General features: G+C 40.3%; 8 protein-coding genes across 9 annotated transcripts in view; 2 read left to right on the top strand and 6 right to left on the bottom strand.

The window, feature by feature from the left end:
• LOC134677116 (chorion class CA protein ERA.5-like) overlaps positions 1-22485 on the bottom strand; it is a 35729-nt gene that overhangs the window by 6751 nt on the left and 6493 nt on the right. The gene's annotated exons all lie outside the window — the stretch shown is intronic.
• LOC134676744 (chorion class A protein Ld12-like) lies at positions 1091-2189 on the bottom strand. The gene is made up of 2 exons (XM_063535128.1): positions 2104-2189; positions 1091-1483 (listed from the first exon to the last, which is right to left on the bottom strand). The coding sequence occupies exons 1-2, from the start codon at positions 2152-2154 to the stop codon at positions 1163-1165; spliced, it is 372 nt and encodes a 123-aa protein (XP_063391198.1). The 5' UTR covers positions 2155-2189; the 3' UTR covers positions 1091-1162.
• Positions 2439-3848, top strand: LOC134676926 (chorion class high-cysteine HCB protein 13-like). Its single transcript, XM_063535307.1, has 2 exons — positions 2439-2530; positions 3447-3848. Exons 1-2 carry the CDS (start codon positions 2483-2485, stop codon positions 3816-3818), a joined length of 420 nt encoding a protein of 139 aa, XP_063391377.1. The 5' UTR covers positions 2439-2482; the 3' UTR covers positions 3819-3848.
• Positions 6754-22266, bottom strand: LOC134677107 (chorion class B protein L11-like). Of its 2 annotated transcripts, none has more exons than XM_063535564.1 (2): positions 22158-22266; positions 6754-7276 (listed from the first exon to the last, which is right to left on the bottom strand). In XM_063535564.1, the coding sequence occupies exons 1-2, from the start codon at positions 22203-22205 to the stop codon at positions 6905-6907; spliced, it is 420 nt and encodes a 139-aa protein (XP_063391634.1). In that variant the 5' UTR covers positions 22206-22266; the 3' UTR covers positions 6754-6904. The 2 variants fall into 2 exon arrangements, with proteins under 2 accessions (XP_063391634.1, XP_063391632.1); XM_063535562.1 differs by lacking the exon at positions 22158-22266 and adding an exon at positions 14277-14374 and having other exon boundaries at positions 6795-7276.
• Positions 7752-22485, bottom strand: part of LOC134677097 (dihydrofolate reductase) — a 262050-nt gene continuing 247316 nt past the window's right edge. The window contains exon 5 of the mRNA XM_063535550.1: positions 7752-7761. The gene's annotated coding sequence lies outside the window, so the exon portion shown is untranslated. The remainder of the gene's footprint in view (positions 7762-22485) is intronic.
• Positions 8698-9951, top strand: LOC134676745 (chorion class A protein L11-like). Its single transcript, XM_063535129.1, has 2 exons — positions 8698-8760; positions 9607-9951. The coding sequence occupies exons 1-2, from the start codon at positions 8698-8700 to the stop codon at positions 9907-9909; spliced, it is 366 nt and encodes a 121-aa protein (XP_063391199.1). The 3' UTR covers positions 9910-9951.
• LOC134676746 (chorion class high-cysteine HCB protein 12-like) lies at positions 13352-14202 on the bottom strand. The gene is made up of 2 exons (XM_063535131.1): positions 14143-14202; positions 13352-13762 (listed from the first exon to the last, which is right to left on the bottom strand). Exons 1-2 carry the CDS (start codon positions 14200-14202, stop codon positions 13388-13390), a joined length of 435 nt encoding a protein of 144 aa, XP_063391201.1. The 3' UTR covers positions 13352-13387.
• On the bottom strand, positions 21240-21990 carry LOC134676747 (chorion class high-cysteine HCB protein 12-like). The gene is made up of 2 exons (XM_063535132.1): positions 21979-21990; positions 21240-21650 (listed from the first exon to the last, which is right to left on the bottom strand). Exons 1-2 carry the CDS (start codon positions 21988-21990, stop codon positions 21276-21278), a joined length of 387 nt encoding a protein of 128 aa, XP_063391202.1. The 3' UTR covers positions 21240-21275.

A 22485-nucleotide genomic window follows, 5' to 3' on the forward strand; every position in this document is an offset into this window, starting at 1 on the left:
TATTATGATTGTCTAAAGTTTTGGATATTATTCAATGAAATAAATATCTTATCTTAACATTACAAGACTCTACGGTCACAGCGTATTAATTATACTAGTAAGGTAAAGGCCTTAAGATAGGTAGGTAATTGAAATGATTTTGCATAGATAGATGATTTATATTGCGATGGTCTTAAAAGTTGATTTATTTGAGTTGGTATATTTGATTATTTCGGGTATACAGGAAGTAAGTTACAAAATGATTATTTGCTAGACCATATACCACTTATCCGGGTTAACACAGTTAAAGATCTTGGCATAATGTTTGACTCTAAACTTACTTTCAACGAGCATATAACATCTCTCGCTAAAGATTGTTATAAAAAACTCGGCTTTATCATCCGTAATTCAAAAAACTTTAATGTTCCCAAAGTAGTTCAGCTATTATACATTGCTTTAGTTAGAAGTAAAATTGAATCTGGCTCTTTAATCTGGAACCCGCATGAAAAATCCTACACCTTGTTTTTAGAAAAGGTACAGAAAGCTTTTCTCCGTCTCTTATATAAAAAACTTACGGGTATTACCCCTTTTTATACCCAGCCAAATGTTTGCTGGTTATGCTACGCTTTAACTCCCTCCCTCGAGATAAGACGTAATGTCAATCTAATGTCTGCTACATCTAAAATATTAAGGGGAGAATCAAACTGCCTAGACTTGGTGACGAAAACGGCTACCTTTTTTGTTCCCGACAACTACCTACGTTGTCGTAGCCATCACCTCCTAGATAATGGAACCATTCACACGGCTGCACACCAGTACTCTCCAATTGTCCGTTCCCGGACACTCCTTAATAATTTCTTATCTTTTGCACCTAACTCCGACTTGTTTGCCGACGAAAGTCATAAACTTTTTAAAGATTTTTTAAGTTTTTGCGAATCAAACATGTAATATCTTAGTAGCTTATTAATCGCTTTATTATTACTTAGGTACTTAATTTTACTACTTGATTTTACAGTGGTGTTAGCTGTAATGCTGTAAAATTTGATTTCAATAAATATCAAATATCAAAATCCAGGATTCCTAAAGGCACTGAGTTCAAAAACAGTTCTTGTGTTTTTTTTATAATTGCTTTATTTCAAGACACACGTTCAAATGAATCGGATAATCGTTGAGAGTGAATAATTTAGTTGCATCCGCATCCGCACTGGCCGCAGATGGAGACGGAGCCGCAGGCGGGCGCGCAGCCGCCGAAGGAGACGGCGCCGAGCACGGGCACGGCGCCGGTGACGCAGGTGGTGCCGCACGCGTCGATGTTGCCGGCCGCGCTCACCACACCGCAGCCCTGCCCGCCGTACGAGCCGCCGCTGCCGGAGCTGGAACCGTAGCTGCTGCCGGAGTTGGAACCGTAGCTGCTGCCGGAGTTGGAACCGTAGCTGCTGCCGGAGCTGGAACCGTAGCCGATGCTGGACCCGCTGGAGCCGCAGCAGCGCTGGCTCAGCACGGACTGAAACATATTGGTTGTTAATTATGCGCCGAAATTCTTTTTAGTGTTATTTAACGGCAGACTTAAAATAGAATTTTAAAACTACAGACATAATTATAACAGCGCCATCTGGTCTCATTATCAAAAAATACTGCTCGTATATCCTGCCCCCCTTCCTCCCTCCTTAATCTTTTGTAGAAACCCACATCATTTTAAGCGACTTACCCATACTGTACATAATTGAGAAGGAGCATACATTCCATAGCATACAATTCGTGTGAACAAACACAAACAATTTCTCACCCCATGTATCCGTTTTTATGGATAAAACACACCTCATTTAACTTTAAATTCCCTTTCAATTCCTTTAAATTAAAAAATAAATAAAACAATAACGGATCTCGGGGCAGAAGTAGTCCAAAACGGAGATGGCGGGACGACTTTGACACATTTTGTAAAGAGTGGTGGGAGTGTGCATCGGATAGGACCAAATGGCGGGAAAGAGGGGAGGCCTTTACCCAGCAGTGGGACACTCCAGGAGTGACTATAGGACTATATGACCTATAGTCTAATAATAAACAAATAAAAAAAAGCGAAGTAAACAATAGTCGAGTAAAAACAATTCAAACAAAAATATTTACCTGGATCAGACAGAGCTGGAGGCAGAGCACGAACACGGTGAAGGGAGACATGGTGCTGTTCCTTAGCTTTCAAACTTACTTGAAACTATAATTGCTCTTGTAGCTGGTTCAGCTTTTATACTAAAACATTTCAAAGGAATGTTAGGAAATATTGATAACTCGAACACATGGTTATATCAAGTTTTTGTCTATTAGAGCTTCGCCAGGACAATGGGTCCTGATAATGCGTCAAACGTGTTTAATCGTGAATGTTATTTTTAATTGTTCTTTTGTTTCAAATTATATCAAAGGCAAATGAGTGATAAGAAAGCATTTAAAAACATGGGTTTGTATATCGAATAATCATTCTAGTGAAAATTTCCACTAAGAACAAATCAAAATGGCATTCAAAGTTGTGATCCTCTGCGCTTTTGCTCTCGTTGTCCAGGTAAGTAACCTTATTTATTTCCATTTTACATAATGTTTCTACTCAATATATTTTCCTTCGAACGTTGGCTGACTTGGAGGATATAACCAAACGGGGACGCCTTTGTCTGTAATTTTCTGTACGAAACAGTCTGCCGATTTATCCGGGGGAGGGGCACGTCAAATGTATGCGTAACGTAAAAATAGACATGTCAGATAAACGTCAATCCATACAATATGTATGACCATTGGCCGCCTATTTTCGACAGAGGGGAACGCCTGTTAATGGTTACTTCATTTGGTTATATCCTCCAAGTTGGCTGAGGGTTTCCTCTTAAATCATACTTTAAATTCTTACTTTATTTACGAGTATATTACTTGTTAGTTTTGTTTCATTCATTCTCTCAACGTGTCTATAATACCACTGGTGTTTTTCCAATCCTTAAATTACCAACGATTTCAAGATAGGATTTAATTTAAACTAATTCAAGTATGGAATGCAGACAGGCAGTTAAACTACGTTTATGGAAGTATGTACCTATTATACTCGTAAAGTCAGTTTCTTGTTGTAAATGTGTTGTATTTGGGAAGGGCACGAGTGAAACAACCGATGATGGCTATAGACACACTGCTTTATTGCACATGCACGTACGTAGTAATGGAAGCGGGGTGGTGCGCTCACGCACACATACATAACAAAATGTATATTCAAATCGTATTGGATTATGGGCTTCTTAAAGTATTCTCTGATTTCTCTGCCAAATAAAATCATTACCAGCCCACTCAACTCAACCAACCCAACTTACCTACGCTTCGTCAGTCAACTAACACTCAGTACTTATTTATGTATTCTGATCACTTAATTCTTAGGTTTGAAAATCATTTTAATAGTGTATTTCCATTCAGTTATTAATAACGTATGTTGATTTGTGTTGCAGACCATCTCTGGTCAGAGTTGCGGCTGCTCATGTGGCAGCTCTAGGGGCTCCATCGGCTACGGCAGCGGCAGCTATGGGGGCTCCAGCAGCTCTGTCAGCGCCAACTCCATCTCCATCCAGAATAGCGGCGGCGACCTCCTCGTCACCAGCGTCGGCCCCATCTCCCCCTCCGGCATCTCTGTCTCCTCCGAGCTCAGCCTGAACGGAGACTTGGACGTTAGCGGGCAACTGCCGTTCCTGACCGCCGTGCAGTTCTCGGGCGAATACGACACCAGCGGCTCCGGCTGCGTGGACTACAGCTGCGGCACCTGCGGGAACGTGGCCATCACCAGCGTGCAGGGCAACTCTGGTTGTGGTTGTGGTCGCAACTAAGCCTTGCCACTTAATTTCGACCTTTGCATGATGACCAAAGCTTTGTCTAACTATTAGTTGTCGCACCAGCGTGCAGGGCGGCGGTTCGGGCTGTGGCTGCGGCTGCGGACGCTAAGAGTACACATACCTTCAGTTATTTTCATCAAATAATTTATCGGATGTAAAATTTAAACTTTGTGCCGTAATAAAACATATGATCATGCCTACATTTCGTTTTGTTATAAGTACCTATCAATGCATCTCTCTGGGTGGCTACACAACTTTACCTAATGATAACGATAAATATCTCATATAAGCACAATAAGTACTGGAGACGCCATGTCTAAAATTTTCGGTACAAAATAGTCTGCCGTTTTTTGCGGGGGAGGGGCACATCAAATGTATAGGTACGTCATGTCAGATAAACGTCAGTCCACACATATGGTTGACATGTGGTTGACCATTGGCCGCCTATTTTCGACAGAGGGGAACGCCTGTTAATGGCGGCTCCATTGTTAATTACTCCGAGAGGCAGACCAAAGAAATTCTACCGGAACAAAACTACAAGCTCGTCAACTACAGGATTAAATACAGAACATAACCCACTAAACAAACACCTACATGATAATATGTAATATGGTATGGATAAAACAGAGAGCCCCATGAGCAGAGCGTACATGGAAGAACAGGAAACAGCAAATATTCTCCTAAAGTTCCTAGACTGTACAAACAGGTAGAAGTATACAGGGACTCCGTGCACACTGAAGGAGGCAGGAAGCAACCTGAAGACTCTGCTAGGTTTCGTGGAGAAGCTGGGGTGGCTAGAGTAGTGCTACCTCGTCATCACCCAAAATAGGCAAAACTGGTTGTCAATGCGGAAAAGCCAGCATCACTAACTAACAAGTCTAACCATCTCAATACCTAACATATACATAACCTACCCTCGGCTCGTCTTCGTATTTTTCGATATTATGTGTGTCCTGCCGTAAAACATGAAAATTTTAATACAAATCCATTTAAATTCAATGCAATTCAATCTGCGCCGGCTGCTGACGACTTTTACTTAGCGTCTTTCGGCGCGCGGGGGGCACGACGAAGGTTGGGCTTGGAGCATATACTGCATAACAGACGAAGACGCACTTTCAACCATTTTAAAAGTACGTCCATACAAAATAAGAAGAACGTATGACTGTTATAAGTTTCTAAAGACTAGGTACTCGTATTATACATACATACATACATCACTGGCTCAGTGACCCAAAGAGGATCTTGGCCTCTGACACAAGAGAGCGCCATTCTGCCCTATTCTGCGCCACTTCACGCCAGTTGGGTATTCCGAGGGCGGAGGGAGGGCGAGGGAGGGAGGAGCTCTTAGTGGCGGAGAGGAAAATCTGGCGGAAGATTCTGGGGCCTATCAGAGAGGAAGATGGCACTTGGAGGCGAAGGAAAAATAGGGAGCTAGAGGAGCTGGTTGCGATGCCTAATATAATTGGCGAGATCAAAGCCACACGACTCCGCTGGCTTGGTCACCTGGAGAGGATGGGGGAGGATCGTGCTGTGAGAAGAGCGTATGTGGGGCACCCGGGCGGAAAACGTCCGTCTGGGCGTCCCAGATACCGCTGGAGTGACGAAGCTCAAAAAAAGGTACTCGTATTATAGTGACGTAAAATACTTAAGTGATACTAGGCTTAAATGACGTATAAGACATTTAAACAGAAAAAAATATTATACGATTTTTTAAACTAGTATCAGTAATTTTGCTAAAGATCCTAATCTTAAAGTGCGTATAGCGTCTTTTGCGTATTTTTTGCCTAGTTTTTGTCTTATACGTACTTTTAGGCTAGACATAGTGGATAAGATTTCACGTAAACGTAAAGAGCTGCATATACGTTGATTTAGCCTGGCTTTGTCAAATAGTCGCGTTTTAGACTAGGAACGCTTGGAAAATATGTGCAAAAACGGCCTTGTTACGATATTCCTATCGAAAATTAAGCCACTTATCGGAAAACGGGCCAGAGTGGTCGATGCAGCTATAGTTTGTTTTTTTAGCATTAGAAATAAGGTAAACAATCTTGATGTGTCTTTTAATTGAAAAACACATTTTAAAAATAAGTTACGGCAAATATGTAACAGTTATGAATCTAATACGTTCATTTATATTCTTCTGCTTTCAAAAGTAATAGTTATTGATTTTTAAAAAGCGTTTTTCAATTAAAAGACATGTCAAGATCGCTTACCTTCTTTTAAGTAAATTTCGGTAAAATGTCGAAAAACTACTTTTTACACTAGAAGCCCTAAGAGGGCAGTGCTAGAATAGCCCTAGAAGGGCAGACAAATATTTCTATAGGAACATCAGCTTCTGCCCGCGACTTCGTCTACATAGAATGATGATGATATGATTGATAAATACTACCCTGTGTCCATTTCCGGGCCTCAAACTAACTCCACACCAAATTCATCTATATGTCGGCGGCCGATCGTAAGATCAGACATATCGTGAAATTCCTAGGCATATCGTGAAACGTGAAAATCTTTGACCCGTTCTCCGAGTCGACGGAGCCCCGCTACGCGGGGCTCCTATTTCTGGGCAGGTTGCCCTTCGGGCATATGAAGCAACCTAACGATAGGTTCGTTAGGTTGCTTCATATGCCCGAAGGGCAAACTACCCTCCTAGCTATATATTGGTTTAATGTGACTATAGTCAAAACATTACGCAGGAACATTACGATCTGCCTAATCTTACGATCGGCCGCCGACATATATAAGTTCGGTGATTTAAGCGTGAAGAGGTAACGGACAGACACGACTACATTGTACCATTTCAATATGATTCATCTAACTAATATGATTTGAAATAGAGTTTTATAAATGGGAACTGGGTGTAGTGATAGGTAGGTAATAAAAAAATATTAATTAATTAGTTCAAATCTTTTATTTTACACAGAAAATACATTTTGAATATAACTGATTTTAAGTGAAAATAACATAGGAATTGGAGAAGAAAAAACGAAAGTGGTTTTCTTTTGAATAATCCGCAGAAATAAAAACAACTAAGAATAAAACTAAGCTTTGGTCATCATGCAAAGGTCGAAGTTATGTGGCAAGGCTTAGTTGCAACTACAACCACAACCAGAGTTGCCCTGCACGCTGGTGATGGCCACGTTCCCGCAGGTGCCGCAGCTGTAGTCCACGCAGCCAGACCCGCTGGTTGGGTATTCGCCAGAGAACTGCACGGCGCTCAGGAACGGCAGTTGCCCGCAAACGTCCAAGTCTCCGTTCAGGCTGAGCTCGGAGGAGACAGAGATGCCGGAGGGGGAGATGGGGCCGACGCTGGTGACGAGGAGGTCGCCGCCGCTGTTCTGGATGTCGATGGAGTTGGCGCTGACGGAGCTGCTGGAGCCCCCATAGCTGCCGCTGCCGTAGCCGATGGAGCCCCTAGAGCTGCCACATGAGCAGCCGCAACTCTGACCGGAGATGGTCTGCAACACAAATCAACATACGTTATTAATAACTGAATGGAAATACACTATTAAAATGAGTTTCAAAGCTAAGAATTAAGTGATCAGAATACATAAATAAGTACTGAGTGTTAGTTGACTGACGAAGCATAGGTAAGTTGGATTGGTTGAGTTGAGTGGGGCCCGGTAACGATTTTATTTGGCAGAGAAATCAGAGAATACTTTAAGAAGCTCATAATCCAATACGATTTGAATACAGTATGTAAACTTACTAAAACCATTCCTCAAGCCCGTTAATGAATGGGTCACACTGAGCAACTTTTACTATGGCACCAACCCAGAAATCGCGAAAAAAAAATTGGCTCTCCCACAGAAAATTTCAATGCTAAACCAGCAAAATGTATGAAATAACCAAATTTTTTTTCGCGATTTCGGAGTCGGTGCCATAGTAAAAGTTGCTCAGTGTGACCTATTCATTAACGGGCTTTAGTAAATGGTTTTAGTAAGTTTACATACTGTATACATTTACAACAAGAAACTGACTTTACGAGTATAATACATACTTCCATAAACGTAGTTTAACTGCCTGTCTGCATTCCATACATGAATTAGTTTAAATCCTATCTTGAAAGCCATGGTAATTTCAGGATTGGAAAAACAGCAGTGGTATTATAGACACGTTGAGAGAATTAATGAAATAAAACTACTTAACAAGTAGTATACTCGTAAATAAAGTAAGGATTTAAAGTATGATTTAAGAGGAAACCCTCAGCCAACTTGGAGGATATGACCAAGCGGAGTAACCATTAACAGGCGTTCCCCTCTGTCGAATATAGGCGGCCAATGGTCATACACATTGTATGGACTGACGTTTATCTGACATGTCTATTTTTACGTTACGCATACAATTTTGACGTGCCCCTCCCCCGCATAAATCGGCAGACTGTACAGAAAATTACAGACAAGGCGTCCCTGTTTGGTTATATCCTCCGAGTCAGCCAACTTTGGAAAGAAAATATGTTGTGTAGAAACATTATGTAAAATGGAAATAAATAAGGTTACTTACCTGGACAAGGAGAGCAAAAGCGCAGAGGATCACAACTTTGAATGCCATTTTGATTTGTTCTTAGTGGAAGTTTTCACTAGAATGATTATTCGATATACAAACCTATGTTTTTAAATGCTTTCTTATCACTCATTTGCCTTTGATATAATTTGAAACAAAAGAACAATTAAAAATAATATTCACGATTAAACACGTTTGACGCATTATCAGGACCCATTGTCCTGGCAAAGCTCAAATAGACAATAACTTGATATAAACATGTGTTCGAGCTATCAATGTTTCCTAACATTCCTTTGAAAGATTTTGGTATAAAAGCTGAACAAGCTACATGAGCAGTTATAGTTTCAAGTAAATTTGAAAGCTAAGGAACAGCACCATGTCTCCCTTCACCGTGTTCGCACTCTGCCTCCAGCTCTGCCTGATTCAGGTAAATACTTTTGATTGAATTGACATTTGAACTCGACTTTACTTTGCTTTATTGTATTATTTAAAAAATGCTGGGAATTTAAAGTTGAATGAGGTGTGTTTTACCCATTAAAACGGATACATGGGGTGAGAAATTGTTTGTATGTTTGTTCACACTAATTGTATGCTATGGAATGTATGCTCCTTCTCAATTATGTACAGTATGGGTAAGCCGCTTAAAATTAAGTGGGTTTCTACAAAAGATTAAGGAAGGAGGAAGGGGGGCAGGATATACGAGCAGTATTTTTTGACACTGAGACCGGATGGCGCTGTTATAATTATGTCTGTAATTTAAAATTCTATTTTAAGTCTGCCGTTAAAGTTTAACATAATTATAATAACTAATATTGAGTTCTTTGGCAAGGAGCACTGGATAAGCTTAAATAATTACTTGCCTATCAATAGGTACTTATGGTATTATCATAAACGCGTTACTGGCCCGAATTAGCTATGAATCGTTTGCCTTTATGTGTCATTTTGATTTATGTATTTGTAAGAGGGTTAGAATTTAACCCCCTTATTCATTAAATTATGTTGTATCCCTCTCTTAAAAATACATAAGTCAAAATGAGTCATTTTGACTTATGTATTTTTAAGATTTTAAATGACAGATAAAGAAAATAAAGAAAGGAAATACATTTATTTACGTCAAACCAAACCAGTTAAATTATAAACTAGAAAGACAAACGATTCATAGCTAATTCAGGACAGTAACGCGTTTATTAATAACGTCATAATATTCTTATCTTAGTGTGCGTGTTTTGTTAACACAGCAATGAAAAAGAATTTCGGCGCATAATTAACAAGCAATATGTTTCAGTCAGTGATGAGCCAGCGCTGCTGCGGCTCCAGTGGCTCCAGCATCGGCTACGGTTCCAGCATCGGCTCCGGCTCCAGCATTGGCTACGGTTCCAGCATCGGCTACGGTTCCAGCTCCGGCAGCTGCGGCTCGTACGGCGGGCAGGGCTGCGGGGTGGTGAGCGCGGCCGGCAACATCGACGCGTGCGGCACCACCTGCGTCACCGGCGCCGTGCCCGTGCTCGGCTCCGTCACCTTCGGCGGCTGCGCGCCCGCCTGCGGCTCCGTCTCCATCTGCGGACAGTGCGGATGCGGATGCAACTAAATTACCCACCGAAGATCTCATTCTCAATCAATTTCTGATTCACTTGAACCCATGTCTTTAAATAAAGCAAATCTGATTAATAGAGTTTTTGGATTTTGAACCAATAACCTTTTCCAATCTTTTTTTGTAAGATAACAAAAAAACATCAATAATAGCGGAAGAGACCAAGCATTAAAAGTAGGTATCTACCTATAATATAATATTTTTCAAAGTCGAAGGGTAGGATGACACCTGCATTTCCATACAATTTTGCGAGATTTATTGTTTTTAGTTTTTAGTTTTAGGTTATAAATTATATGGAGATGACAGGTGTCATCCTATCCTTCGCGTTTGAAAAATATTAAAATGTATTAATCTACCATTAACTAGTGTTACAAAAAAAGTTAACTTGAGGTAAATCTTAAACTCAAAGTATATCAGGAAGCATAGACAAAGATGCCAACCGTTATTTAACTCCATGGCGAACGAAACGCAACAGTCTCGGTCGCACAAACATGAACGAGTGATAGAGAGAGATAACAGCGCTACGCTACGGAGCGTGAACGATTGGCATCTTGCCTACGCACCCAGATACGTTTGAATAGGTACATACTGTAGAGAAAATATGTAATTTGAAATGTTTTCTTTCCTTTCGCAACTATTGAACCTGACGACACTGACTGCCACGGCTCATAGGAGCCTGCGGACCAACTAATCCCGAGAAGTGGTGTAGGCCTAGTGCCTACAAAAGTGACTGCCATCTGACCTTCCAACCCAGAGGAGAAACTAGGCTTATTGGAATTAGTCCGGTTTCCTCACGATGTTTTCCTTCCCCTATAAACGAATGCTAATAAAATATCAAATGATATTTCGTACATAGGTAAGTTCCGAAAAACTCATCGGTGCGAGCCGGGTTTAAATAAATTAAATCAACTTGTAAAATTTGTTTTTCGTCAATGCATCTCAATTGAAACTTTGTCAAATGGGTAGTCATACTAGTCATCTGTTAATACTCTTGGAAATAAATATATCTTCAACCGGCTGTATCGCGGTATTCGCGGGGAAAAGGCCGTAGGTACCTGGGCGTTTTTAGAATTAGAGTCCGTCACGTAATGGAATTCCACAACCCAAAAAAAAAATTTTTTTGACTAAAAATGGGTTGAATGAAATCTACTATTTATATATTTTATGAAAATGTTACTTTCTTTCTATATAAATTATTTATATTCCTAATAAATCACTTTAAACTGAATGACAGCGAATGTGACGATCCATTACGTTACAAGTTTTAGGCAGGTTTTAAGTGAAGATCGGAGTGTTTTAAGTGAACCAATTTTTATTTATTGAAATACATAACAATATTAATTTTCTAAAAACGAATAACAACTGCAATACTAAGTATTACAATAAAGTTATTTAAAGGAGTCTTTCCAATACGTCACATTTTTGTTGCAATTGTTGCTTTGCAATCATTTTGTTATAAAAAACGTAAGGTAAAGGTATTATAAAAAGTTGTTTTTAATAATTATCATATATTATTCTTGCAAATGAGATCGAAATCAGTATCAATTATCCTAAAAATTAATATAAATTCTAATAAAATCAATCACAGCCACAGTAGGACAAAGTGACGTTATGGACCATAATATCGCGTTTAGGAACTACATGAAGGGTTTACATGTGCGGAAAATAGCTACTTAATTTAATACCTACTTAATGTTGTACTAAATTAAATAATTTAGTAATTAATACCTATTATTACAGTTTAACTTAACAGATTTTGAAATTTCCTGCAGTAATTATGCTTTCGACTGCAGCAGTATTGCAGCACGATAATACTGCCGACTGCATTACTGCTACAACTAAATCAAAATAGATGTTGCTGCCCAGTTTTTTGACATTTGCAGTTAGCAGCATTGTCGTACTGCAATACTGCTGCAGTCGAAAGCATAACCTGCGCCTGCCAGCGTTTCTTAGGTCGAGCCGCCACTGGTGCTAAGTAATTACTAGTAGGTCGAGTAGTTAGAAGAATATAGCTAGAATAAAATTATTTGTGTGTTTTTAATATCACTCTACCTACTATATTTTGGCAACTTAAACTGACGGCATGTAAACCGTGCATTTTCATTCCATACGTCACGTTTTTTTGTTCCACTAATACATCACGTAACGTTTTGGATGTGACGTAGGCATGCCGGTTGGTTAATAAAGCGAAATAGCGGTCTGATCGTTTGAATTTTCTTAATTATAATTATTTGATATCATACAACACATAATAATCTAACGTAATTCATAAATATTTAGTCAATAATTGACTCCTTATCTTCAGTTTAATTCAGTTCGTTGTGGAAAACAAATTTCTGCACATCGTGACGCACAACCTACACTAGCTTTTTTCGAGCCCAATTGCCTTGTAAAACCTAAACACCGGGTAATTATAGGAACATAATGTTACGATCATGTAAAAATCCGTATGATATTAGTAGATTTTTGCTACTAAGTTGGTAAAAACTCCGTGACGTTGGTGGAAATTTCCACTACGTCGATATTGAAGGACAACAATAAATTAAACTTTAATGCATATTTTTACTTTAGGTGCTAAAAAATAAGGTTTTTAATAGATTTTGGCTGGTACGATCTTATCACACAACAACCAGGTTCGGGCCTAGAAGGAGGCAGATATATAATATTTGAATCCAAAGTATGCAAAGTGTGCATGGGACACTCAAAAATCATCTACCTTTCTTCAGTTTTTGTACATTTTCTTTACTTTAAAGTACCATTTAATCAGTTTTTTTACCATAAATACTCAGATAATAAATCACTTTACAATTTTTGTATACATGTAGTACACTTTAAAACAGTATTTGACGGTAAAAAAGTATACCAAAGTCGTAGGACAGCGATATTTTACCCAAATATTTTTTTCCGAAAACGCCCACCTAACGTAAAAGCCAAATGGGAGCATCTGTTAGTTACCTATTTAAATGTCGGGGAACCCTGGGATTTATAGGCACCTGGGGTAATATGAGCACCCATTATCCTGTTTCCACTAGCCCGCACACGCAGTAGGCAGTAGCTGAGATGGACGTCTATCGGCCCTGTCACCGTACGGTGAGTGGCAATGGTGGTTGGTGGTGTTAGCGCACGTTTCTAGCCAGAAACGATTTCACGAATGTACGAAATTTGATCTATATATTCTATATTTTGGTGTGATCAGTATTTTGCACATCTAACATATGTGTGTTATAATTTTATTAACGACTCAGTTTGGCTTTTTAAAATTTCTTAAATTTTTAAAAGTTAATAATTTGTTTTATACGTTAATAAATATTTTCGTTTAATAATCTTTTCACGGTCTTAGGGTAAGTTTACAAAAACATTTTTATTTTGTTTATGCATTTTATTGTAGCAGCACAATCGTACATAGTTACCAGTTGGAAGCTATATACAGCCGAAAAATAGCTTGAAGTTATCAAGTCGTCGACTAATAGTGTTCTTAGCGACCGCAGCCGCAGCCGCAGCCGGAGCTGGAGCCGCCCTGCACGCTGGTGATGGCCACGTTCCCGCAGGTGCCGCAGCTGTAGTCCACGCACGCCGAGCCGCTGGTGTCGTATTCGCCAGAGAACTGCACGGCGCTCAGGAACGGCAGTTGTCCGTTAACGTCCAAGTCTCCGTTCAGGCTGAGCTCGGAGGAGACGGCGATGCCGGAGGGGGAAATGGGGCCGACGCTGGTGACGAGGAGGTCGCCGCCGCTATTCTGGATGGTGATGGAGTTGGCGCTGACGGAGCTGGAGCCAATAGAGCCCGAGCTGCTGTAACTGCCAGAGCGGCCGGACCCGCATGAGCAACCACAGCCCTGTCCGGAGATGGACTGCGACACAAAACAACATTAAATACATATTAATACAATACTGAACAAAAATAAAGACGAAATATTCAAAAGTATACAATTAATTATTTCAGGTACCTAATTAATATTTAAAAGGTCCTAGAGCTGCCACATGAGTAGCCGCATCTCTGGCCAGAGATGGTCTGAAACGCAATAATATTTGTAGGACTAAGGAGCTGTAAAATTTTATAGGTTATGGTAACTTTCCTCTTTGTGGCTCCCTACTTTCCAATCCGTAGCAGGGGAGTCAAAGTTGATTGTTTCACAATACTTATATAAACTTAAAGAATTTCACCGATTGGACACAAAAGAGCACATCAATTATAAATTTAATTTAACCTAAGAAATTGACAATTATTTGCGAGTATACGGTCGTTGACGAAAGAGAAATTTAATATATTTGCAAACTCATGGAAAAGCATAGGTATACTATAGGTATAACTACATTATTATATATTTAACATCAAGAAATCAAAAGGAAAAATCAATAATTTACCTGGACCAGCAGAAGAGAAGCGCAGAGAAGGATAGCTTTGAATGCCATTTTAATGGTTGCTGTAGTGAGTGTCTTACTAAAGTATGATTTTCAGTAAGAATTGTAGGACTTTTTATAGTTCTTGCGAGTCTTTCGAAATTAATTTAAGATAACATACATTGACTTTAACAGGCACGTTTCTCAAATTATGTCCAAGTGTTCTTAGATTACTCTAGTTTACTTGTAACATAAATCGGCCACGTGTTTCGTCTTTTGAAATGCTATTGTTCTTCTTATCATTGTTTTAATTGGTTTATTATAAAAGCTGGTCTTCAAGAATATCGAACATAGTTTTTTCGACCTTCGAATAAACAACGTCAACCATGTCTCCTTACACCGTGTTGGTCCTCTGCATCCAAATCTGCCTGATTCAGGTAAGTTCTATTTTTCTGTCATGGAGTTTAAACTAACTATTTCTTGTATCCCGGACATCCCAGGTGCCTTATTTTCTGGAATTTTTTTTTTAAAGAGGCTGTGTGATTTTTTAAATAATTTGTTTGTAAAATAAATAGGTACTATTTTTAACAACGAAATAAAGAGTACAGTCCCTCTCTGTTGGTACTTTTTATATTTTGTACTTACAAGGCCTCCATAATCGCCTACACACATTCACAATAATTTAGTAAAATATCATCTTCATCGCAAGTAATAGTTATATCGGAGAGTCCCATAAAACTCTAGGTGTCTATACAATACAATACTCTTTAGGTATTTCACACTGCACACCTCATGACCTCACATACTCGTAGATATATATAAACATATTCCGCACCAGCTCTTACGAATCGACATGTATGTGTCGGCGGCCGATCGTAAGATCAGGCATATCGTGAAATTCCTAGGCATATCGTGAAACGTGAAACACTTTAACTCGTTATCGTTGCCTGAGTCGACTGAGCCCCGCTACGCGGGGCGCCTATCTCTGGGCAGTTTGCCCTTCGGGCATCTGAAGCAACCTAGCGACCCTATCCTACTTATTTATTGGTTTAATGTAACTATGGTCAAAACATTACACAGGAACATTACGATCTGCCTGATCTTACGATCGGCCGCCGACATATGTACCTACATATTTTATTGCCTTGACTAACAGTTTCTTTTCCATTAACAGTCAGTGATGAGCCAGCGCTGCTGCGGCTCCAGCATCGGCTCCGGGTCCAGCATCGGCTACGGTTCCAGCATCGGCTACGGTTCCAACATCGGCTCCGGCTCCAGCATCGGCTACGGTTCCAGCTCCGGCAACAGCGGCTCGTACGGCGGGCAGGGCTGCGGGGTGGTGAGCGCGGCCGGCAACATCGACGCGTGCGGCACCACCTGCGTCACCGGCGCCGTGCCCGTGCTCGGCTCCGTCACCTTCGGCGGCTGCGCGCCCGCCTGCGGCTCCGTCTCTATCTGCGGACAGTGCGGATGCGGATGCAACTAAATTACCCACCGAAGATCTCATTCTCAATCAATTTGTGATTCACTTGAACCCATGTCTTTAAATAAAGCAAATCTGATTAATAGAGTTTTTGGATTTTGAACCAATAACCTTTTCCAATCTTTTTTTGTAAGATAACAAAAAAATATCAATAATAGCGGAAAAGACCAAGCATTAAAAGTAGGTATCTACCTATAATATAATATTTTTCAAAGTCGAAGGGTAGGATGACACCTGCATTTCCATACATTTTTGCGAGATTTATTGTTTTTAGTTTTAGGTTATATTATAAATTATATGGAGATGAGAGTTGTCATCCTATCCTTCGCGTTTGAAAAATATTCAAATGTATTTATCTACCATTAACTTACAAAAAAAGTTAACTCGAGGTATATCTTAAACTCAAAGTATATTCGTATTTCGTTTAATAAACTGGAAGCATACACATAGATGCCAATCGTTAACTCCGTGGCGAAACGCAACTGTCTCGGTCTCACAAATATGGACGAGTGATAGAGAGAGATAACAGCGCTACACTACGGAGCGTGAACGATTGGCATTTTGTCTACGCACCCAGATACGTTTGAATAACTGTAGAGGAGATAATTTGAAATGTTTTCTTTCCTTTCGCAACTATTGAACCTGACGACACTGACTGCCACGGCTGTAGTAGGCCTAGTGCCTACAAAAGTGACTGCCATCTGACCTTCCAACCCAGAGGAGAAACTAGGCTTGTTGGGATTAGTCCGGTTTCCTCACGATGTTTTCCTTCCCCGATAAACGAATGCTAAATAAAATATCAAATGATATTTCGTACATAGGTAAGTTCCGAAAAACTCATTGGTGCGAGCCGGGTTTAAATAAATGAAATAAACTTGTAAAATTTGTTTTTCGTCAATGCATCTCAATTGAAACTTTGTCAAATGGGTAGTCATACTAGTCATCTGTTAATACTCTTGGAAATAAATAATATCTTCAGCCGGCTGTATCGCGGTATTTGCGGGGTAAAGGCCATAGGTACGTAGTAGCTAAATGCGAGCATCTGTTAATTACTTATTTAAATGTAGGGGAACCCTGGATATTATAGGCACCTGGGGTAATATGAGCACCCATTATCCTGTTTCCACTAGCCCGCACACGCAGTAGGCAGTAGCTGGGACGGACGACGGACGACGGACGGACTATCAGCCCTGTGACCGTACGGCGAGTGGCAATGGTGGTTGGTGGTATAAAGCTCACGTTTCTGGGAGCCAGAAACGATTTCACGAATGTACGAAATTTGATCTATATGTATATTCTATATTTTGGTGTGATCAGTATTTTGCACATCTAACATATGTGTGTTATAATTTTATTAACGATTCAGTTTGGCTTTTTAAAATTTCTTAAATTTTTAAAAGTTAATAATTTGTTTTATTAGTTAATAAATATTTTCGTTTAATAATCTTTTCACGGTCTTAGGGTAAGTTTACAAAAACATTTTTATTTTGTTTATGCATTTTATTGTATCAGCTCAATCGTACATAGTTACGAGTTGGAAGCTATATACAGCCGAAAAATAGCTTGAAGTTATCAAGTCGTCGACTAATAGTGTTCTTAGCGACCGCAGCCGCAGCCGCAGCCGGAGCTGGAGCCGCCCTGCACGCTGGTGATGGCCACGTTCCCGCAGGTGCCGCAGCTGTAGTCCACGCACGCCGAGCCGCTGGTGTCGTATTCGCCAGAGAACTGCACGGCGCTCAGGAACGGCAGTTGTCCGTTAACGTCCAAGTCTCCGTTCAGGCTGAGCTCGGAGGAGACGGCGATGCCGGAGGGGGAAATGGGGCCGACGCTGGTGACGAGGAGGTCGCCGCCGCTATTCTGGATGGTGATGGAGTTGGCGCTGACGGAGCTGGAGCCAATAGAGCCCGAGCTGCTGTAACTGCCAGAGCGGCCGGACCCGCATGAGCAACCACAGCCCTGTCCGGAGATGGACTGCGACACAAAACAACATTAAATACATATTAATACAATACTGAACAAAAATAAAGACGAAATATTCAAAAGTATACAATTAATTATTTCAGGTACCTAATTAATATTTAAAAGGTCCTAGAGCTGCCACATGAGTAGCCGCATCTCTGGCCAGAGATGGTCTGAAACGCAATAATATTTGTAGGACTAAGGAGCTGTAAAATTTTATAGGTTATGGTAACTTTCCTCTTTGTGGCTCCCTACTTTCCAATCCGTAGCAGGGGAGTCAAAGTTGATTGTTTCACAATACTTATATAAACTTAAAGAATTTCACCGATTGGACACAAAAGAGCACATCAATTATAAATTTAATTTAACCTAAGAAATTGACAATTATTTGCGAGTATACGGTCGTTGACGAAAGAGAAATTTAATATATTTGCAAACTCATGGAAAAGCATAGGTATACTATAGGTATAACTACATTATTATATATTTAACATCAAGAAATCAAAAGGAAAAATCAATAATTTACCTGGACCAGCAGAAGAGAAGCGCAGAGAAGGATAGCTTTGAATGCCATTTTAATGGTTGCTGTAGTGAGTGTCTTACTAAAGTATGATTTTCAGTAAGAATTGTAGGACTTTTTATAGTTCTTGCGAGTCTTTCGAAATTAATTTAAGATAACATACATTGACTTTAACAGGCACGTTTCTCAAATTATGTCCAAGTGTTCTTAGATTACTCTAGTTTACTTGTAACATAAATCGGCCACGTGTTTCGTCTTTTGAAATGCTATTGTTCTTCTTATCATTGTTTTAATTGGTTTATTATAAAAGCTGGTCTTCAAGAATATCGAACATAGTTTTTTCGACCTTCGAATAAACAACGTCAACCATGTCTCCTTACACCGTGTTGGTCCTCTGCATCCAAATCTGCCTGATTCAGGTAAGTTCTATTTTTCTGTCATGGAGTTTAAACTAACTATTTCTTGTATCCCGGACATCCCAGGTGCCTTATTTTCTGGAATTTTTTTTTTAAAGAGGCTGTGTGATTTTTTAAATAATTTGTTTGTAAAATAAATAGGTACTATTTTTAACAACGAAATAAAGAGTACAGTCCCTCTCTGTTGGTACTTTTTATATTTTGTACTTACAAGGCCTCCATAATCGCCTACACACATTCACAATAATTTAGTAAAATATCATCTTCATCGCAAGTAATAGTTATATCGGAGAGTCCCATAAAACTCTAGGTGTCTATACAATACAATACTCTTTAGGTATTTCACACTGCACACCTCATGACCTCACATACTCGTAGATATATATAAACATATTCCGCACCAGCTCTTACGAATCGACATGTATGTGTCGGCGGCCGATCGTAAGATCAGGCATATCGTGAAATTCCTAGGCATATCGTGAAACGTGAAACACTTTAACTCGTTATCGTTGCCTGAGTCGACTGAGCCCCGCTACGCGGGGCGCCTATCTCTGGGCAGTTTGCCCTTCGGGCATCTGAAGCAACCTAGCGACCCTATCCTACTTATTTATTGGTTTAATGTAACTATGGTCAAAACATTACACAGGAACATTACGATCTGCCTGATCTTACGATCGGCCGCCGACATATGTACCTACATATTTTATTGCCTTGACTAACAGTTTCTTTTCCATTAACAGTCAGTGATGAGCCAGCGCTGCTGCGGCTCCAGCATCGGCTCCGGGTCCAGCATCGGCTACGGTTCCAGCATCGGCTACGGTTCCAACATCGGCTCCGGCTCCAGCATCGGCTACGGTTCCAGCTCCGGCAACAGCGGCTCGTACGGCGGGCAGGGCTGCGGGGTGGTGAGCGCGGCCGGCAACATCGACGCGTGCGGCACCACCTGCGTCACCGGCGCCGTGCCCGTGCTCGGCTCCGTCACCTTCGGCGGCTGCGCGCCCGCCTGCGGCTCCGTCTCTATCTGCGGACAGTGCGGATGCGGATGCAACTAAATTACCCACCGAAGATCTCATTCTCAATCAATTTGTGATTCACTTGAACCCATGTCTTTAAATAAAGCAAATCTGATTAATAGAGTTTTTGGATTTTGAACCAATAACCTTTTCCAATCTTTTTTTGTAAGATAACAAAAAAATATCAATAATAGCGGAAAAGACCAAGCATTAAAAGTAGGTATCTACCTATAATATAATATTTTTCAAAGTCGAAGGGTAGGATGACACCTGCATTTCCATACATTTTTGCGAGATTTATTGTTTTTAGTTTTAGGTTATATTATAAATTATATGGAGATGAGAGTTGTCATCCTATCCTTCGCGTTTGAAAAATATTCAAATGTATTTATCTACCATTAACTTACAAAAAAAGTTAACTCGAGGTATATCTTAAACTCAAAGTATATTCGTATTTCGTTTAATAAACTGGAAGCATACACATAGATGCCAATCGTTAACTCCGTGGCGAAACGCAACTGTCTCGGTCTCACAAATATGGACGAGTGATAGAGAGAGATAACAGCGCTACACTACGGAGCGTGAACGATTGGCATTTTGTCTACGCACCCAGATACGTTTGAATAACTGTAGAGGAGATAATTTGAAATGTTTTCTTTCCTTTCGCAACTATTGAACCTGACGACACTGACTGCCACGGCTGTAGTAGGCCTAGTGCCTACAAAAGTGACTGCCATCTGACCTTCCAACCCAGAGGAGAAACTAGGCTTGTTGGGATTAGTCCGGTTTCCTCACGATGTTTTCCTTCCCCGATAAACGAATGCTAAATAAAATATCAAATGATATTTCGTACATAGGTAAGTTCCGAAAAACTCATTGGTGCGAGCCGGGTTTAAATAAATGAAATAAACTTGTAAAATTTGTTTTTCGTCAATGCATCTCAATTGAAACTTTGTCAAATGGGTAGTCATACTAGTCATCTGTTAATACTCTTGGAAATAAATAATATCTTCAGCCGGCTGTATCGCGGTATTTGCGGGGTAAAGGCCATAGGTACGTAGTAGCTAAATGCGAGCATCTGTTAATTACTTATTTAAATGTAGGGGAACCCTGGATATTATAGGCACCTGGGGTAATATGAGCACCCATTATCCTGTTTCCACTAGCCCGCACACGCAGTAGGCAGTAGCTGGGACGGACGACGGACGACGGACGGACTATCAGCCCTGTGACCGTACGGCGAGTGGCAATGGTGGTTGGTGGTATAAAGCTCACGTTTCTGGGAGCCAGAAACGATTTCACGAATGTACGAAATTTGATCTATATGTATATTCTATATTTTGGTGTGATCAGTATTTTGCACATCTAACATATGTGTGTTATAATTTTATTAACGATTCAGTTTGGCTTTTTAAAATTTCTTAAATTTTTAAAAGTTAATAATTTGTTTTATTAGTTAATAAATATTTTCGTTTAATAATCTTTTCACGGTCTTAGGGTAAGTTTACAAAAACATTTTTATTTTGTTTATGCATTTTATTGTATCAGCTCAATCGTACATAGTTACGAGTTGGAAGCTATATACAGCCGAAAAATAGCTTGAAGTTATCAAGTCGTCGACTAATAGTGTTCTTAGCGACCGCAGCCGCAGCCGCAGCCGGAGCTGGAGCCGCCCTGCACGCTGGTGATGGCCACGTTCCCGCAGGTGCCGCAGCTGTAGTCCACGCACGCCGAGCCGCTGGTGTCGTATTCGCCAGAGAACTGCACGGCGCTCAGGAACGGCAGTTGCCCGCTAACGTCCAAGTCTCCGTTCAGGCTGAGCTCGGAGGAGACGGCGATGCCGGAGGGGGAGATGGGGCCGACGCTGGTGACGAGGAGGTCGCCGCCGCTATTCTGGATGGTGATGGAGTTAGCGCTGACGGAGCTGGAGCCAATAGAGCCCGAGCTGCTGTAACTGCCAGAGCGGCCGGACCCGCATGAGCAACCACAGCCCTGTCCGGAGATGGACTGCGACACAAAACAACATTAAATACATATTAATACAATACTGAACAAAAATAAAGACGAAATATTCAAAAGTATACAATTATTTATTTCAGGTACCTAATTAATATTTAAAAGGTCCTAGAGCTGCCACATGAGTAGCCGCATCTCTGGCCAGAGATGGTCTGAAACGCAATAATATTTGTAGGACTAAGGAGCTGTAAAATTTTATAGGTTATGGTAACTTTCCTCTTTGTGGCTCCCTACTTTCCAATCCGTAGCAGGGGAGTCAAAGTTGATTGTTTCACAATACTTAACTATATAAACTTAAAGAATTTCACCGACTGGATACAAAAGAGCACATCAATTATAAATTTAATTTAACCTAAGAAATTGACAATTATTTGCGAGTATACGGTCGTTGACGAAAGAGAAATTTAATATATTTGCAAACTCATGGAAAAGCATAGGTATAACTACATTATTATATATTTAACATCAAGAAATCAAAAGGAAAAATCAGTAATTTACCTGGACCAGCAGAAGAGAAGCGCAGAGAAGGATAGCTTTGAATGCCATTTTAATGGTTGCTGTAGTAAGTGTCTTACTAAAGTATGATTTTCAGTAAGAATTGTAGGACTTTTTATAGTTCTTGCGAGTCTTTCGAAATTAACTTAAGATAACATACATTGACTTTACTTTAACAGGCACGTTTCTCAAATTATGTCCAAGTGTTCTTAGATTACTCTAGTTTACTTGTAACATAAATCGGCCACGTGTTTCGTCTTTTGAAATGCTATTGTTCTTCTTATCATTGTTTTAATTGGTTTATTATAAAAGCTGGTCTTCAAGAATATCG

The sequence above is a fragment of the Cydia fagiglandana genome, chromosome 25, assembly GCF_963556715.1.
Source record: "Cydia fagiglandana chromosome 25, ilCydFagi1.1, whole genome shotgun sequence".
In the NCBI taxonomy this organism is placed as follows: Eukaryota; Metazoa; Arthropoda; class Insecta; order Lepidoptera; family Tortricidae; genus Cydia; species Cydia fagiglandana.